Source organism: Cinclus cinclus, chromosome 28 (genome assembly GCF_963662255.1).
Source record: "Cinclus cinclus chromosome 28, bCinCin1.1, whole genome shotgun sequence".
NCBI lineage: Eukaryota > Metazoa > Chordata > Aves > Passeriformes > Cinclidae > Cinclus > Cinclus cinclus.
Window position 1 is genome coordinate 4,197,506 of NC_085073.1, and position 17,755 is coordinate 4,215,260.

The 17,755-nt window shown below is 66.8% G+C and overlaps 1 protein-coding gene across 2 annotated transcripts; it reads left to right on the forward strand.

The window, feature by feature from the left end:
- The first annotated feature begins 5,902 nt into the window (after positions 1-5,902).
- MIDN (midnolin) lies at positions 5,903-15,908 on the forward strand. 2 transcript variants are annotated; one of them, XM_062510312.1, is made up of 7 exons: positions 5,903-6,212; positions 7,185-7,272; positions 7,571-7,633; positions 12,277-12,663; positions 13,138-13,270; positions 13,360-13,650; positions 14,766-15,908. In XM_062510312.1, the coding sequence occupies exons 1-7, from the start codon at positions 5,995-5,997 to the stop codon at positions 15,026-15,028; spliced, it is 1,443 nt and encodes a 480-aa protein (XP_062366296.1). In that variant the 5' UTR covers positions 5,903-5,994; the 3' UTR covers positions 15,029-15,908. The 2 variants fall into 2 exon arrangements, with proteins under 2 accessions (XP_062366296.1, XP_062366297.1); XM_062510313.1 differs by having other exon boundaries at positions 12,277-12,642.
- The last annotated feature ends 1,847 nt before the right edge of the window (positions 15,909-17,755 follow it).

A 17,755-nucleotide genomic window follows, 5' to 3' on the forward strand; every position in this document is an offset into this window, starting at 1 on the left:
TGGGGGAAGAGGGACAGAGGCAGAGCTGGGGCACAGAGCAGGACAGGAGGTGGCCAGGGATGAGGTCCATGGTTCCCCCTTCTCATCCCCTCACAACTTCAGGCTGAAGAAGAGCTGCTTCCCCCAGCGGAGGGGGCCTTGGGCAGGGAGGCTGAAGGCTGGGAGCCACTGGGATGGGAGCAGCGACTGGAGTTCAGTGTCCTGAAAGGGCCCGTGAGCTCAGGGAGCCCAGAATAGCCCTGGCCTCACCGTGGCAGCAGGGCCATGGCCCAGCACAGCCAAGTATGGCTCCACACCTGGGCGCTGCTAAATCCAGAGGGATTCGCCATCCTCCCCGGAGCCAGGGCCAGGTGGGTGGGGGCCTCTGGTGACGGCCCCCAGCCCCCCACAAGAGCTGACTCACCCTGGGGTTTCACCTGAGCCATCCAGCCTGTGCTGGGGTCTCCCTGCTCACCGTGTGCCCAGTCCCCCACGGGGGTCTGCCTGAATCACTCCAGGAGTGACTTCATCTCTGGGACTCTCCAGGCCTGAGACCAGGGTGTGGGGCAGAGCCCCCGCAAGTGTGGGGTGCCCCAGAGCCAGGGCATGGCAAGCGAGGCCAGGCAGGGCCACTGGCTCAGGCTGCATCAGGCTGGCAGCTGAAGTGTCCCCAGGCTGTGACGCCCGGACACTCTGCCAAAGGCCACCAGGACACGTCCCCGAGAGCTGGGAACACACAGAGCCGGTTGTGTGTTTCTAAGGACACGCCTGGGTGTTTACAGCCCCGCCAGCGTCACCGGCACAGGCACCGCCGTCCTGCCCAAGGACATCCGCGCCCGCCACGAGGCCACCCCGATCCTGGAGGGATGGGGGGCTCCTCGGCGGGGGTCCGTGCCCAGCGTTTTGTCGGGAGGGTGGGATCAGCAGTTCCTTACTCACGACAGCAGCGGTGGCTCACCTGAGCACGGCGGGTGCTTGAGTCACCACTACCACCGTGACTAAGGCTGAGCCGCTCTGCCCCGCGGGGCCCGGGGAGGGGGCACCGGGACCCCCATCCCAGCACCGCTCCCACCGCGGCGGCGCCGACCGTGCCCTGGTGGGCTGGGCCGGCCCGGCGGGTGGAGGTGCAGTGGTTCGGCTGCACCCTCCTGCCGGGGTGTGCCCCGCATGATCCCGGCCGCTGGCCCCGCGCCCGTGGGAACGCTCCCACTCGCTGCGGCAGCTCCATGCGAGGCCCCAGCTGGGCACCGAGGGGCCTGGGAATCCCTTGGAGGCCACGGGATCAGGCTAAGGCTGAGGGAGGAAAAGGATCCCCGTCCCACCCGGCTCCCCCCCAGGCTGCAGTCCGGCATCTTTTGCAGCCACAGGAGTGAGAAACGCCCCCTCTTCCCTCCTCTCCCTGCTCTGGAGCTGGAGTCAGCTCTGCCCTAATCCCATGACCCCGCGCCTGCGAGTGGAATGCAGAGGCTTGCGATAAAATCCCCATTTTGCCAAAGCTGTGGAATCAGCCAAGAATTCAGTTCCAAAAGGGGGGGGGGGGGGGGGGGGGGGGGGGGCGGCGGGGGAGGCGGTGTGGAGTGGAAAGAGAGAGAAAAGAGAAAAGCTGCTGCCCGGGGCTGGTGGGGGATTTCCCTGAAGAAGGAGGGCTGGGAATTCCCTTCCTTCGAGGGAGAGAACTTCGAAGAACCAGTCTCCAAAAGATTCGGGGCCCCCAGCTGGAGCTGGGGCCGGCAGGACAGTGGGGCACGGAGAAGCCAACACCACGGTCCTGCCCTGGCTCTGCCGTGACACCGGGACGTGCTCGGAGGCCAGGCCCCGTGGGAAGTGTCCCGGCAGGACCCGGGTAAGCCCCTGTCCTCCAGCCCGCGCCCGCACGGCCCTCCCGGGTGCGTGAGCCTCCGCGGGGGCTAATCCCAAGGCCCAGGTTAGCTAAGAGGATTGCGGGAGCTGCGTGTGGCCTGCAGCGGGATTTGTGTAGGTATTTGCTCATCGGATCGTCTCTCCCCGAGCTGCTCAGCCGTGCGGGGTTTGGAGAACGCTCCCTCTGGAGACACAGGAGCCTCGGATGCTGCGCAGCAATTATGCCCAAGTCTGCCTGTAATCTTTAGCGATTTATTCCCAGGGCAACACAATAAACTAAACACACAAAATCCAGGCTGCTGGGAATCCTGGGATCTCCCAGCATGTGTCTCTGGAGGTTCCAGATACCTTCAACCACACTGAAATCTGCACACACTTCCTAAAGCATCTGCTCCCGGAGTCATGGGATTGCCGGAGGAGATGAGCTTCCTCCCAGGAAGGAGATGGAGCCGTGTGAGGAGGGTGGTGACTGGGAAAGGGGCTCTTCAGAACTGCCAGGATGTGGGGAGATGCCCTGCCCTTGGGGCATGGCTGCTCTGCCAAAGAACCCAAGCGGGCCGCACTCCCAGCCACGGCCACAATGTCCCCTTGTCCCTCCCCACAGATCGGGGCTGGGAGGTGGCGGCCAGACCCTGCTCCCTGTGGGAGCGGCTCTGCTGTGCCACCTTGCCTCCACCATGGCCCCTCCTGGTGCACAAGCCTGAGCTGTGGCAGGGCCTAACCTGTGGCCCCTGGCTGTCCCCTCTCCTCGCTGCTCCAGGGCCTCACCCCGCACAGCCAGCTGGGGATGTGGCCCCCCAAGGGGCGGCTTCGCAGGCCCGGGGCTCCGCAGCTCCCGGAGAGAACAATGGCGCATCCCTGCCCCGGCCCCTCTCCCAGGGACAACAATGGCAGGAGCCGGAGTCAGAGCCGCCTGAGCTCATCTCCCCCCGAGAGCTTGGAGGGGGCTGGGGCAGGCGGGGGGCTGTGGGCAGAGCGACAAAGGCTCCCTCCCAGCCCAGCTCTGTGCCTTGCACGAGTGGCCTCGCTCGCACCCAGCCATCTGCACCCACCCCGTGGGCGGGGGGGGGGGGGGAGGGGGAAGGGGAAGGGATACACCGGCAGCATTTCGGGGATTCAGAGAGGCCCCCTTGGCTTCTGCCGACCCCCGGCGCTGCTTCCTCACGGGTCGGGTCTCCCCACTACAGACTGGCCGCCGGATCCCCCCTCCAGCTGCTTTGTGTCTCGGTGTGCCAGGGCATTGTCTGCGAGGGAGAGACCCCGGCGAGGCAGTCCTAGGTCGCGAGCATCCCCCCAGCATCCTCCCTGTGTGCATGGGGCGGCCGCTGGCCCGGGAGGAAGCAGCCTCTGCCCCGGGACATCGCGCCCCGGAAACTGGTGCCCACCAGCCCCTTTCTCCCTTGCCCTAAAAACCCCGTGGGGATAAGTCTGTGTCCTTGCTGGGAAGTGCGTGGTTAGGCAGAGAATATCCCTGGGGGAGGGACGGTCCAACCTTGTTATTAGACATCAGAGAGTCTCGATATTAGACATCCCTGAGTCTCCACGGGCAGCAGCAGCAGCTTTGACGCTTGGCTCCCAAGGAGAGCTCAGCCCATCCGTTCCCTGCCCACGGACTGACTTTGACCCCGGTGACGGGGCACGGGGAGGGGGAGAGGTGTCCGGTGTGTCCCCTCCCCACGGTCCGTGGAGGGCAGGTCCCCCCTGCCCTGCCTGGAGCAGCGGCAGAGCCGGGACTCCGGCAGAGACTGAGACGCCCCCGGTGGGCTGATACCGAGATCAGAGGACGGCGAGTCGGGATCCCGGAAGCGGGATCCGAAACGAGGGGTTAAGGGCTGGGACCCCTGGTACAGGACTGAGACCCGGGGGCAAGGACCGAGACCCCCCGCGGGAGCAGGTGCGGGTACGGCCGGGGCCGGGGCCGTTGCCGGGGCCGTTGCCGGGGCCAGACCGGTCCCTGCCCGGTCCCTGCCCCCGCCAGGCTCCACCCCGGGCGGTGCGGGATAAAACTTGGGGCACCTCCCCGGCAGCTCCGCGTCAGGGCTGCGCTCGGACCGGCTGCAGCGCTCAGGAGGTGACACCGCACCGACCACCACCTCCCCCCGGGACGTTTCTGGGGTCTCTCTCCCTCTTCCTGCCAAAGGAGGCAGCTGAGCTCCCGCCGCGCCGGGATCCGCGGGGCCGTACTCGGTGAGTAGAGCCGCGCCGGGCTGGTGGGGGTCCGGGTCGGACTGCGGAGGTGATCCGGGGACCGGGACCGCGCTCTCTCGGTTGCTTTTCCCGGAGCGGTAGGGGTGGCCCCGCTTCCTCGGAGCTCCCGGGGGACGCACGGCAGAGCCCCTCTTCGGTTATTCTGGAGCTCTGCTCAGCCTCAGAGACCCTCCGTGCCCGCGGTCACCTGGAGCTTTACCTGCCCCCGGGGAACGGGAGCTGGATCGGTTCTCACCGCTCCAGCTGTCGGGACCCCGGTGCTCCCGCTCGGCTCCCGCCGCGTCCCGGGGAGCGGCTCCTCGCTCCCAAGACCAGGCGTTTCGGAGGGGGGGGCTGCCCGGGCAGGGGTTCTCCAGCCCAGTGGGGGCACAGCGGCTCTGGGGCGCACCGCAGCCGGACCGCCCGGTCGCTCGGTAAGGGCTCCCCGGTGTCTCGGTAAGGGCTCCCCGGCGCGCTGCCGGTGCGGCCCCCGCGGTCCCCCCGGGAGCAGGAGGTGCAGCGGGGCCGGCAGAGGGCGCCCGCGCTTTGCTGACTCATAGCCCCCCCCACCACCCCCCGGTGCGGGTGCCGGGACGGGGCCCCGGGGCTGCGGGATGTCCGTTCCACCCCCCGGGCGGCGGCAGGTGGGGCTGGGGCCGCTGGGGTGGAGGTTTCAGCTGCGGGACTGGGGGAGGGGGGGGGGGGGGGGGCAAGAGCGTGCTGGGGGGTACAGGGGGCTCAACCCCTCATCGGGACAGTTCCCCGTAGCTGTAACGGCGTCACCGGGAGGGTGACCGGGCGGGTGCGTGTGACCGAGCGGGTGTGACCGGCCGAGGGTGACTGTACGTGTCCCCCCCGCCCTTTCCGCCTCTGTGCCCCGGCGTCACTCGGCTCCGGGGGCTCCGGCTCACGCCCGGCCCCACGGGCAGTCACCTCCCGCCGCGGCCTCCTCCGGTGCGGGGGCCGCTCACCGCCCCCGCCGCGGCGCTCCGGGCCGGCGCCTGCCCGTGTCCCGCGTTCACCCCTCCGCGGCACCCGGGCCTCGCACGCCAACGCCATCCGCTGCCCGGCTCGGGGGGTGCCCATCGCTGTCAGAACCCGGCCAGACCCCCGAACCCCCCGCGCCCCTTTGTTGTGCGCCGGGATTATGAATGGCTCCAGGCGCGGCGCGAGGGCGCGCGGGGGGGGCGGGGCCGGGGGAGGGGCCGCGCGGCCGCGTGGGCGGGAGGAATCCGGCCGGACCGCCCCGCCCACCGGGCCACGTGGGGAAGCTGCGCCCGCCTCCCATTGGCCACCGCCGCGGATGTCTGGGCGCTCGGCGAGCTCCCATTGGCCGCGGCCGCCGGAGGAGCCGGAGTGAATGAGGGCGAGGCCCCGCCCGCGGGACGTTGCTACATTGTAACTTCCCTCCCCCCCCCGGTGCTCCCACGGCAGCGCGAGCGGCGGCCGGTTCGGCGGGTCCGGCCCCAGAGAAGGGGGAGCGAGGCGGCCTCCCCGCCCCTCGCCGCGGCCTCGGGCCTCACCCCGCCCCCAGACACCCCGCACCGAGAGCACAGAGCGGCGGCGAGGAGAAAGAAAGGAGGCGGCAGGCAGCGCCGCTTCCACCGCTTCCCCCCTCTCCCCGTTCGTTCCCGCGGCAGCCACCGGAGCGGGGCGAGAACGGGAGATTTTATATTTTTTATTTTTATATATATATTATTTTTTTTTTTTTAATTTTCTCCTGCCCGGCCATAGAAGGCACGGACGGTGCAGCCCTGCTTGGGGACTCCCCTCCTAGCCGTTCCCCCCGCCTCTTCCCGGCCCCCACCCGAGGCCTCGCCGCGCAGCCGGAGCTCCCGTGGGTCCCGCCGGGCGTGTGGCGGAGCGGGCCCCGCTCCCTCCTTTGTCCGCTCCCGCCGCGCCCCCCCTCCCGCCGCGTCCCGCCGTCGCCCCCCGACACCGACCGCCGCTGCCCCCGCAGGTCGGCGGATGGACCCGCAGCCCGGCGCCAGGAGCTGCAGCCGCGGGGCTCCCGCCTGCGAGGTGGGGCCACCCGAACCCCCCATGAACCTCTACATCCATACCACCACCGGCACCCGCTATGAGCTCTCGGTGCCCGCCGAGGAGACGGTGGAGGGGCTGAAGCGGCGGCTGTCCCAGCGCCTCAAGGTGCCCAAGGAGCGTCTGGCGCTGCTGCACAAAGAGAGGTACGGCACGGCTCGGTACGGGGGGGCTCGGCGCGGCTCGGGAGGCCCGGGGTCCCCAGCCCCCGACAGCGGGGCTGGGCGCGGGGGCGGCCCCCTCTCACCGGGCTCGGCACCGCACAAAGGCTCCCGCCCCCTCCCCCTTCCCGGCCCCATTCCAGTGCGGGGCGGGGGGGTGCAGCCCGGGGGGCCGCGGCGGGGGCGAGCGGGGGCCGGGCCGGAGGGAGGGAAGGAGGGAGGGGGGGGGGGGTGGCTCCGGGGCGGAGGGAGGGAGGGAGGGGGGCGCCGGGCCGGGAGCGCGGCCGCCGCCCCCTCGCCCGGCCCTGTCGGGGCTCCTTTGTGGGCGGCGGGGCCCGGCCGTGCCCCGGCCCTTTGTTCTGGGCTCAGCCCCGGCGGCGGCGCGGCCCGGCCCCCCCTGAGCCCCCGGCGGCGGGGGGGCCTTTGTCTGCCGGGGGCCCGGGCCGAGGGGCTGCGCACCCCCTGCGTGTAGCGGGGCCGGGCCGGGAGTAACTTGGAGAGTCTTTCCCGGATCCGGGAGTAAGGGGGTGGGGGACGCACGGGGACACCACATCCATCTGTCGGCACTCACGGGGTTGAGGGAGCACGTTCCCAGTGTTGCCTCCCCCACCTACACTGGTCCCAACTTCTCTCTGACCGTCCCCGCAGTGGGCAGATTTCCTGAACCACGCACCCCGCCTGTAGCTACGCTCTTCTCTGGCTCCCTCAGTACTGCCCCGAGCTCAGGGCAGGGGTGCCCCACACCGTGAGCTCCCCTCGGGGGCAGCTGAGCAGTGGGGTGCCAGGGTTCCCTCCTGCCTGTACAGGCTGGAAATTTCTTGTGGTAGGGATGCTTGGGGGGCTATTGGTCCCCTGGGAGTAGCCAGACTTGCAGCTGGTGTCCCCCACTCGTGTGTACCCTCTTGGGGGGGCCTGCCCAACCTGCACTGACCCTGCTTTTGGTATCTCCTCCCACAGCCGCCTCAGCTCTGGCAAACTGCAGGACCTGGGGGTCGTGGAAGGCAGCAAGCTGACACTGGTGCCCACCGTGGAGGCCGGCTTGATGGTGAGTGGCCTTTCCCTGCTGCTCCCTCCATCCCACCCACTCGTCCCTGTCTATTATTAAAGCCCCGGGCAAGGATGAGGATGTGATGTGCTGGCAGCCCTGCGGCTCTGCTGCCCCAGCTCTCGCTGAGGAGGCAGCTCTGGGTTGGGCACGGCAGCAGGTTTAGTATTTCACTCCTTTCTCAGGGCTTGTGTAGAAATAGTGGAAGTGACATGTCATCCCTCCCTCCTGCTGCAGACGCCCCCTCCTTCGCTGCATTTGTAACGTTAATCCCCCCCCCTCCTCCTTTTTTTTCCAGTCCCAGGCGTCCAGGCCAGAACAGTCGGTGATGCAAGCTCTGGAAAGCTTAACTGAAACTCAGGTGAGGGGCTGGATGCCGGGGCTGGATGAAGACAAAGGTGGGGGGGGGGGGGGGGAGGGGGAAAGGAAGGGTAGCTGCGGCCTCACTTTGGTTCCCCTCCCAAAAGCTTTGGCGTTGGTTCCTCGCTGAGGTTTCACCTTCAGCAGGGGTGGGAGCGCTGAGGGCGGTGCCCGGGGCGGGCACCGTCACCCTGTGCAGCTCCGGGCTCAGGGAGGTCCCACGCCGCAGCCTCTCAGCCCAAACAAGCCGGGAGCCGGGGTGGTGAAGTGACTCACACAAGGTCACGCCGCAGGTCGGTGGCAGAGCTGGACGGCTCAGGGCTCTGCCCGGGGATGTGGGGCTGCAGTCCCCCCCACAGCTGCCTGCCTTGGGGTGCAGGGATAGGGCTGCCCATCTGCCCCACAGCTGTGATGGATGTTAAGGAGGCTGGCAGGGCCACGCTGGGGGCTCGTGGAGCTGCAGAGCCTGGCTTCCTCCCCAGCTCCCAAAGGGTTCTTCCGTCTTTCCTTGGAGCTGTCCTTGGCGGGTGCAGATAAGCTGTGCTGGGGGTGTTCTGACCCTCTCCTTGTCCCTTGCTCGGTGGCCTTGTGCTGGGGCACCGGGTTCCAAGCAAGGGGTGCAGAAAGGGCCAAGTGGGCGGTGTTGGCGGGGCCATGGTTGAATCGCTGTGGAGTTTTGGAGGGGTGGCAGTGGGCGGGAGGGGGGGGGGTCTCATCTGTGGGGCAGAAGCGTTCCAAGGGTGGGAGAGCCGTGGGTGAGCCGTGGGTGCGTGCGCAGCCGCCAGCTCCTGCCGTGAAGGTGGAATTTACCCCCAGCCGTGCAGGCCCCGCTCCTTTGTTTTCCGTCTCTGTTACTGCTGTGAAACTCTTTCCTTCCTTCCTTTTTTTTTTTTTTTTTTTTTTTTTAATTTTTTTTCTGGCTGATGCTGCAGCTTCGGTTTTTTGAGGGTTGGGTTTTTATAACCTGCCTTGCTGAATTCTGGGAAGGGGCTGAGCCCCATGTGGTGCCAGGGCTCAGAGAAGGGGCTGGTGGGGCACTGCTGTGCCCCCACCGTGGGGATGTGGCAAGGGCCAGGATACCCTGCCCGCAAGGACTGACCCGCAGTGCCCTTCGCTGCCTGGGGTGACCTTGACTTTTGGGAGCTGGTTTAACCCCGTGGGGTCTGGAGCAGTGAGCTTGGACTGTAGCCCCTGTGGATCCCCAGTGCCGGAGGCTGCTGGTGTCCCATGAAGAGAGGGGTTGCAAGGTGCTTGCCCATCCTAGCTGGGGTGCAGAGCTGCGGGAGGGGGCTGGTTCTGGCAGCCTGGGGGTCACAGTGCACCTCCTGGCCTCAGGGCTGCAGATATTTCTGGTGGGGCTGCGCAGCCCTGCTCTGATGTGGGCAGCGAGGTGTGGTGGACTGGGGAGCCAGAAACCCGTGGAGCTCAGGGTACCCCCCCTGCACAGGGCTGTGCCCTCTCCCCCCCAGACCAAGCACGGCGGGTGGAGGAGGGTGTGGGTGGGCTACGGTCTGGCACTGGCTGCGGGAAGCGGCTCCGCACCTCCCTGCCCACCGCAGGTTCCTCCGGTTGGTGATTCAGGAAGCCAGGGCTGAGCAGGAGGAACCGCCAGCACCTGGGGGGCGGCGGAGGGGGGGCAGGAAACCACTCCTCCCATTCATGCTTTGCTGGGCTCTGCCTGCGTCACACAGCCTCCGGAGCACGGGGAGAGCTGAGCCGCTTCCTCTGGGGGCGGCGGGGGGGTCGGGGCGCTGCCATCCTCTCCCCAGCCTTTGGGGAAGTGGCTGCCGGGCACGGGGGCTTCCTGGAAATGCTCCTGCACTTCCTTCCTCCCCACATGGCTGCCCCCGCTTTCCAGGGATGGCAGTTCGGTCCCACTGCCTTGGCTCTTGGTTCCTTCAGTCCCTCTACCCAGGAGTGCTGAGGGGGAGGAACAGAGGAGGGGGTTGACACATCCTGCTCTTCCAGGGGTCTAGGACTGTGGTCGGGGGGCTCTGTCCCTGTGCCCAGCTGGAGACTCTGCAGGGGCTTGGGGGTGCATTTCCTGCTCCCCGTCCTCATCCTTGCCCTGGCCTTGCCTTTGCCATCTGGATCTCCCAGGATGGCTTCCTTGTGCCTCTTTGGGGGTGCTGCTCTCCCCATCCAGGGGCAAGGACTCGAGGGCAGCTCCCTCTCTCTGCCAGCCCAGAGTTGGGGGCCCGGGGGTGTCTGGGGCTGGGGGCCGGGGTGACGCGGGGCCAGGCGTTGGAGCGAGGCAGGAATGCGGCGTTCTCTGAGTCATCGGCGTTTTTGAGAAGCAGCTGGGAGACACTTGCCCCATCCCCGCGGGCCCCGAGCCCGGTACAGTGCAGCTGAGCCCCCCCCCCAGGCCTTGGCCGGGTCCCAGGGGGACCCCTAGGTGCGGGGGCTTTAGGGGGCTCAGCAGCCCCAGCCCCCTCGGCAAAGCTGTCCCGGCTCCCCCCCCCCCCGGCGGAGCCGTCTGGGAGGGACGGGGTCCTCCCGGCGTGGGCGGCCGAGCGAGCGGGCGGCTGGGTGGGACGTGTTTGCATTGGAGCGGGCTGGTTTCGCCGGGAGGGGGGAGGCTGGCAGCGGCGTGGGGGCGGGTGCTGGGAGCCCCGGGGCTGGGGCGCCGCGTGGACCGGGCCGGCTCCGCGCCACGGCCCAGCCCCGGGGGTGCTGCGGGGGGCCGTGGGACCCCCGTACGTAGGCATGGAGGCGGGGGGTTCTTTGTGCTGCTGGGAAGTGCTGGCAGCGCGGTTCTGGCCGGGTTGGGGTGCTCTGGTTTCTCACAGCGCTGGCGAAGGTCAGGCAGGGCAGGGGTGAGTCAGAGGGAGCGGGGCCGGTTGACGTCAGGGGGCCCCGGGGAGGTGCGTGGGGCTCCCCCAGGCACACCTGGGTGCAGAGCCAGGGCCTGGAGGAGGGTGGCAGGAGCTGGGGCTGTGAAAGGGGCTGCTCTGGAGCCCAGTGGGAGCAGGGCCCAGCTGGGTCCCCTTCCCATGCCTTGGTGAATGCTGCTTGGACCTGGCGTTGGGGTCTGCAGGGTCCCTGTGTGAAATGTACTCCGTACAGTGGCTCAGAGAGCAGCAGCAGGGCTGGGGTGGCCCAGAAGCCGTGGGGGGCTCCATGCAGGGGCTGGAGATGGCCAGAGACGGAATGGGCCCAAGCACTGTGGATGGGGCTGCCAGCCTGGCGTGAGGCCATCCAGGCCCCTATGGGAAGGGAAACTGAGGCAGGACGGGGGCTGGGGTGATGTTTTCCTACAGCCAGGTGCTTTGTGCACGCACATGCGTGTGCACACGTGTGCCCATGTGCACGCCTGCCGTCCTCTCCCGCCCCCTTGCCCTGTAACCTCCGTGTCCAGAGCTGCAGCGTCTCCTTCCCGCCCACCCCTTCCTCTGCAGCCTCCGCCTGACACGCTCGGGGCTTTGCTGCTGGTATTTTTAAAGCTGCTTTTCCCACGGCTTCTCAGAACCGGCCTCCGCGGCAGCGGGGCGTGGGGGAGCAGGGCCGGGGCTGGGGGGGCTCTGCTCCGCCGTGCTGGGGACTGGGGGGTGCTGTGTCCACTGGGGACCCCTCGATGGCTGCACCCCAAAAGTGCCAGGGGATGTGGGGGGTGATATCAGGAGCTGCATGTGACAGGCTGGGAAAGCTGGGCCCTGCATGCCCTGGAACAGTGAAGGGGGTGTAGGGTGGAAACGGGGGGAGTGCATCATCCCAATTAACCCATCTGGGCTGGCAGGGGTGAGAACCACAGCCCCCCTGCGGCACACATGAGGGTGAGGGGGGGGCCCACAGCTGTCCCAGCCCCTCTAGAATGTGGGGCAGTGCTCAGGGGCCTCCCCTGTTCCCTGGCAAAGCTGCCAAGTGATTTATGCGGCAGGGGGCAGGCTGAGGGGTGTGAGCTGGGGGGTGGCAGGTGTTGGGCATTGGGGACCCGCCACAGCTGCAGCCTGGGGAGGGTCAGGCCCTGCCTCTTGTCTCCACACGGCAGCTGCTCCATCACCTGCCAGAGCTGGAGCCTCCAGGCTGGGCAGGGCCTGTCCCCCACCCCCAGCTGCCTTGGCGGGGGGAGGGCAAGTGGGCTGCACTGCCTGAGTCACGGTGGTGGGCATGCAGGGACACCCAGCATGTCCTCACCTGCCCCCTCCTATTCTCCCTGTGCCAGCAGGGCACCCCCACCCCCCCCCCCCAAGCTGTGGGGGGACACCCCTCTGGCTGGCGCTGCACTGGCCGGAGCAGCAGTGCTGGCCCTTGGCCAGGCATGCAGCTCTGGGCTGCCCCAGCTGCGGTCCCTGCCCATCGGGATCAGCGCTGGGGAGGGTGGCCGGGCAGGCCCAGCCACTCAGTGGTGGGGAATAAAGGGCAGGAAGGGCAGAAGGAAGAAAAATACCCCCTGGCACTGTCAGCTGACGGAGCTGGCACCGGGCTGGGGTTGTGTGGGGACGGCAGCTGGGCTCTTCTGCCAGCCTGGCACGGGTGAGGGCCTGGGAAGGGCTGCGGGAGGGGGTCACCCCTTCTCTGCCTCAGTGACCCATCCCTGTGGCCGAGGGAAACCTGTAGGGGCAACAACCATCCCCTGCTCAGCATCCCCTGCTGCTCGTGCCACGGCTGATGAGGATCCCTTCTCTCTCTCTCTCTCCCCAGGTCAACGACTTCTTGTCGGGCCGGTCCCCGCTGACCCTGGCCCTGCGCGTGGGTGACCACATGATGTTCGTGCAGCTGCAGCTGGCAGCTCAGCAGAGCACTGGACAGCTCCAGCACCGGCACCTCATCGCCAGCCGCGGTGAGGCAGGGGCCAGTGCCAGCCCCCACTGCCGGACACTGCACGGTGCCAGCGGCTCGGGCTTCGCCCGCATCCCCGTGGTGCCCTCGTGCCAGCAGAGCCCGGCCCCCAGCCCCACGCCCGCTGCGCCGGCCCCCCCCATGTACTGTAACGCCCCTCACGCCGCTCCCGTCACCGCTGGGATGTTCCGGTCGCACGGGGCCAGCACGCAGACGGTGAACAGCAGCGTGGTCTCCTCCTGCTCAGAGGTGAGTCTTGGGGGGGGTCTTCTGGGGCATTTGGGAAAGGGGGGAGTGAAGCTGTGACTTTCCTAGCTCAGCTGTGGGTCGCGTCTGGCCCTCCCTCGGTTTCCTCATGTGTGGAAATGGGTTGTCCCCTGTCTGGTCTTCAGAATGTCCCCAGGTCCCAGGGAGGGGATCAAGGACAGGGTGTAACCCAAGCTCTTACCCTGCTTGTCCTCACCCTGCCTGTCCCCACGGGTGTGCAGGAGCTGCTGCTGTTGCTTCCCTTTCCCTCATGGACAGCAGAGCAGGGCAGCTGTCGGGACCCCCAGGGTGGTTCCTTGCGTGCCAGGAAGAACTGGGATTGGTGCCTGCTGCACCTGCTCCCTGTCTGGCCTCTCCTGACCTGGCTCTTTGCAAGGTGGCAGAAGGTCAGGAGCAGGGTTGTGTGCCCTGCCACACCCCTACCCCGAGGCTGATCCCATATTTCTCCCCTCCCAGGTGGACTGTGGTTCTCGCAGCAGCAGCTCCCCGGGCAGCAGTCCGGCCCCCTCAGCCCGATCCCGCAAGCCCGGGGCGGTCATCGAGAGCTTCGTCAACCACGCGCCTGGGGTCTTCTCAGGGACCTTCTCCGGTACGTGCTGCTGAATTTCTGGGGGGATCTGGGGTGATGGATCTGGGGGGACTGCTTGTCTCACACCCACCTCTTCCCCCTCCCTGCAGGCACTTTGCACCCCAACTGCCAGGACAGCAGCGGGCGGCCGCGGCGGGACATTGGCACCATCCTGCAGATCCTCAACGACCTCCTCAGCGCCACGAGACACTACCAGGGCATGCCCCAGTCCCTGACGCAGCTTCGCTGCCAGACGCAGTTCTCCTCCTCTTCCTCCTCGCCGCCTGCCTCTCCGGACCTCGCCACCAAAACTACCTCAGAGCCGCTGCCAGCGGCCGCCACCCCCACCCTGCACCCTGTCGTCCAGTGCCAAAGCCAGATCCGGATGTGCAAGCCCAGTGGTGAGTCTGGCTGCCCCCGAGTGGAGAGGGATTGGGATTTGAGATTGGTTCTTCTTGGGGGTCCCTGGTCCGTGGCTGGGATGAGCAGAGAGGGACTAGGAACTGAATGATTGACAGGTGTCAGTCAGGGGTGTAGTGTGCCTGGGGGTAATCAGCATCCCTAAGGATTCAGGGAGGTCACCCCACCCACCCTGAGTTGTCATCTCTGCCAAATCCTGTGGGTACAAAGCATCCCTGTGTGGGTGGGGGTGGGGGGGAGTGGCAGGTGGCTGCGTTGTCCATGCTGCCCTGGGAGCTCAGGGCCTGTTCCTGCTGTGTGGGCAGAGGTTTTGGGGTCACCCAGACTCTGGGGCCCCCTTTCCAAACCCATCTCCCCAGACTGGGGGTGAAGATGGGCCTGGCTGGGGGGCCTGGTCAAGGCATGGCAGTGGCTCCCCTGGCATTTTTGGATGCACACCTGTGAGCCCTAGTGCAGGAAGGTGTTGCAGGCACCTGCAGAGGACCCCCTGTAATTTGGTTAGAGGAAAGAAGTGAAACCACTAGTGCTGGCTCAGCCCTGTCAGGGCTCATTCTTCCCTTTCTCCTAGCCAGGGGTAGTCCAGCTCCCCACAAAGGGTTGCTCTGGGCTGATTCCAGCCCCTGCTGGTGTGGTCAGGTCTTCCAGGGCCACCCCCAGGTCTGCTCTGGATCAGGACCCTCCCCATCTATCCGGGGGATAGAGGAGGTGTTGTGGTAGGGACCCTGCACCCCAAAAAAGGTCTGTCGGCCACTGAGGACCAGCCTGGTACTGTAGTGGGCATCCTGTTTTTGGGATATCAAAGGGCTGTGCCACGGGGCACTCCAGGATGTGAGTCAGGCCACCCTCCCATAACCACCATGCCCTTTTCCTTTTGGAGGGCACCTGCTATGGGGGTAGCCCACTGAGGGTTGCCTGTTGGGGTGTATCCCCCCCAGCTATGAATCAGGGAACCCCACCATGACCCATCAGTCTCCATTACAGGGGACAACCTGCCTGTTACAGGGATGTCCACGTGGTGGGGCTGGCATATCCCCCCCCCCTCCATGGCATTACACGACAGCCCCCCGTGACCCCCTTTCCCTTTTTCCCCTCGCAGGGGACCGGCTGCGGCAGACAGAGAACCGGGCGACGCGCTGCAAGGTGGAGCGGCTGCAGCTGCTGCTGCAGCAGAAGCGGCTGCGGCGGAAGGCGCGGCGGGACGCGAGGGCTCCGTACCACTGGGTGCCCAACCGCAAGGCCGGGCGCACCAACAGCAACAGCAGCGTCTCCAGCGAGGGCAGCCTGGACCTGGACTTCGAGGACTCGGTCTGGAAGCCAGAAGTCAAGGCCGAGATGAAATCAGAGTTTGTCGTAGCATAGAGAACCGGGGCCCCGGGGGACTGTGCCGGGGGGTCCCGCTCGCCACTCCCGCCGTGGGGAGGCAGCGCTGGTGTCGCGAGCCGGGGCTCCTCGAGATTTGCTGTCTCCTGCGACCAGACGCCTTGGGCCGACCTGCGTGGCAGGGGGAACCCCCACCCCTCTGCTCAGTTGGGTTTGGGGCAATGGGGGGGGGAGCAGCGGGAGCCACCCCCTCCCTGTAGCCTCCCCAGCTGGGGATCCTGGCACGTGGGGAGGGTCCTGGGGCGTATCGAAGCTGCTGCTTTGCTGTGAAGAGGGGCATAGCCTGGTGGGCACCAGCCCCACCTTGTGCCACACCTCCCCCCGGTGCAGGCAGGAGGAGATGAAGTCTCTCTTGGAGGTGCTGGAGCCCCCCCCGATTTGGGGGCCATTTGTTTTCCTTCCCTTCTATATGTAGCATTGCTCGGCTGTGGGGCTGGGCCCCCCCGGGGGGACACGTGTGCCTGGGCCCCACCGCCGCAGCCTGGGGAGGGGGGACGGGGGTGGGGGGGGCTTTGTTTTTTGGGGGAGTGTTAATTTTGTTTGGGGAGGGAGAAGCCAAGGCGCCTTCCCTCTGTGGCCGAGCCTAACTTCCGAGTCGCTGGACTCCTTCCCACCCGCCGCTTGGGTGGTTGGATTTTTTTCTTTTTTAACTTAAAAAAAAAAAAAAAAGGAAGAAAAAAAAAAAACCTGAATAAATAACCCCAAACTCGGTCCCGGCCACGGGGCCGGTATTTATAGACATTAATGACCCGACTGAGCCAATACTGACATAGTCTTCATAGGCCGTAGGATCCTTTTTCTCGTCCGACTTGGATTTTTTTTCCGTCAGGATCTGTGCAAATAGAGCCCCCACGTGACGTGTTTTTTGTCTGCAAAAGTCTTTTTTTTTTTTTTTTTTTTTTTTTGTGTGTTTTGGGGAAAGGGGGGTGGGGGGGAGAGCAAGGCTTTTCGGTCTTTAATATTTTATTTTTTATTTTTGAAATAAATTTGGGCAGTCTGGATGCAATAGTGTCTGGTGTCAGTGTGATTAGACACCTCACCAGCGTCGGGGGGGGGACATGGCACTGCCACAAGTTTACCCCCCTTGTGCACACTACTGCTCAGCACTCACACGTGTGTCTACCTGCAGGAGGAAGGAGAGGGGTGATGGAGCTGCCCCATCCTCCTTAGTAGAGGTGAACAGGTCTGGGGTCTCCTTGAGGTGTTTCCAGCCCTCTCTGGGTGCCAGACCCCAACCCGTGGGTGCTCATTTGACTGGGTGCTCCCAGTCTCGTCCCACTGGCCACTGCCCGGAGGAGCTGGGCCGGTTGCACCAGCCGGGCTGGCCGTGAGTGCCAGCTCCCTGCCTGCCTCCCTCCTGCGTCACGGCGGGGTGGCCGCGGGCTGGGGTGGGGGGGGTGGGATGTTGGTGGCTGTGCGAATGTGGCCGTGCCTCAGTTTCCCCACCTCTATGGGTGATGGAGTGAGGGTGGCCCTCGAGCCATGTGTCAGCACCATCCCACCCATGCAACTCTCTTCCTGCACCCCCTCCCCCAGCATCCCTGGGAGGAAGCTGGAGGCCGGGGTGAGGCTCGGGGTGTCAGTGGTTTTTTGGGGGGACACTGTGGGCTGCGACAGCCCCGGAGCTGAGCTGTGACACTGATGCGGTGCCACAGTCACCTCCAGGCACGCCTGGGGTGGGGTGAATCCTGATGGGGCACTGAGCTGTGGAGCTGTTATTTGGGGAGGGGGCAGGAGCAGCTGCCCATGTCCTCTCTGCCATGTCCCAGCCTTGTCCCCAAACCCCAGGGTTGGGGACAGAGAACAATGCAGAGCTCCACGGGGCACTCAACGCCTCACACACAGCACGGGAAGCGAGTGGCTCTTCCTATGGGGAATACCCAGGGGGGCCCAGCGTGGGGCTGGGGGAGCCTGGCCGGACCCTGAACCCCCAGGAGCAGCCGAGCTCCGGAGGAAGCCGGGCGGGAGCGGAAGCAGCTCAGGTTCCTGCGGTGACTTGTGCCGCACCGGGCACCCCGCGCCCCGCTTTGACGTCATTTCGGGTAGAGCAGACCTCGGGCTCCCCCCCTGCAGCCCCCGGCCCCCCCCCCCCCACACCCCCAGCCCGTGCCAAATTTGGCAACGGGAAGAGCCGGCGGCCGCGGCAGGAGCACCACGGAGGCCTTGTAAGGCAATCGCTGCCGGGAGGGCACGCGGGGGACACGCACACGCGTGTGCGCGCAGGGACGGGCGCCAGCAGCCGCCCACGGGGGGGACACGCAAATAGTCCCGCTGTGGGTGCTCCCCTAGGGACCCTGCAGTCCATCCTTGGGGGGGTCCCAATAGCCGCTGCCTCGCCAAAGGCTCGGCTCAGGGTTTGGGGGGTCCTGGGGGAGATGCAGGGTGTGAGCTGGGACAGGCCCGGCCCCGAAGCCACGGCATGGATTCACGGACGAGGCACCCGGAGGAGGTGTCTGTGGCACAGCAGGAGACAAGCCAGGACACGGGGTGCCACACCGAGCCACGCCACAGGGTGACATCACTGCTCCCAGGGCCCCCAGGTGCTGCTGATAACAGGGAGGTTGCCGGCGGTGGGTGAGGCTGGGCAGAGCCCCCCGCCCTGCCCAGCCCAGCTACTGGAGTAGTTCACATCCCCTGCACCCCATCCTGGCTCCTCTCCCCACTGCCCCCAGCCCTGCCCAGCACCCGGCACTACAGTCAAGCTGT

What these genes read in the sequence shown, in the direction of transcription:
- MIDN (XM_062510312.1), top strand. Translation starts at nt 5,995, where the DNA reads ATGGACCCGCAGCCCGGCGCCAGGAGCTGCAGCCGCGGGGCTCCCGCC. An exon ending in GCGCTGCTGCACAAAGAGAG is followed by an intron (nt 6,213 to 7,184) that starts GTACGGCACGGC and finishes CTCCTCCCACAG; the next exon opens with CCGCCTCAGCTCTGGCAAAC. An exon ending in CCGGATGTGCAAGCCCAGTG is followed by an intron (nt 13,651 to 14,765) that starts GTGAGTCTGGCT and finishes TTCCCCTCGCAG; the next exon opens with GGGACCGGCTGCGGCAGACA.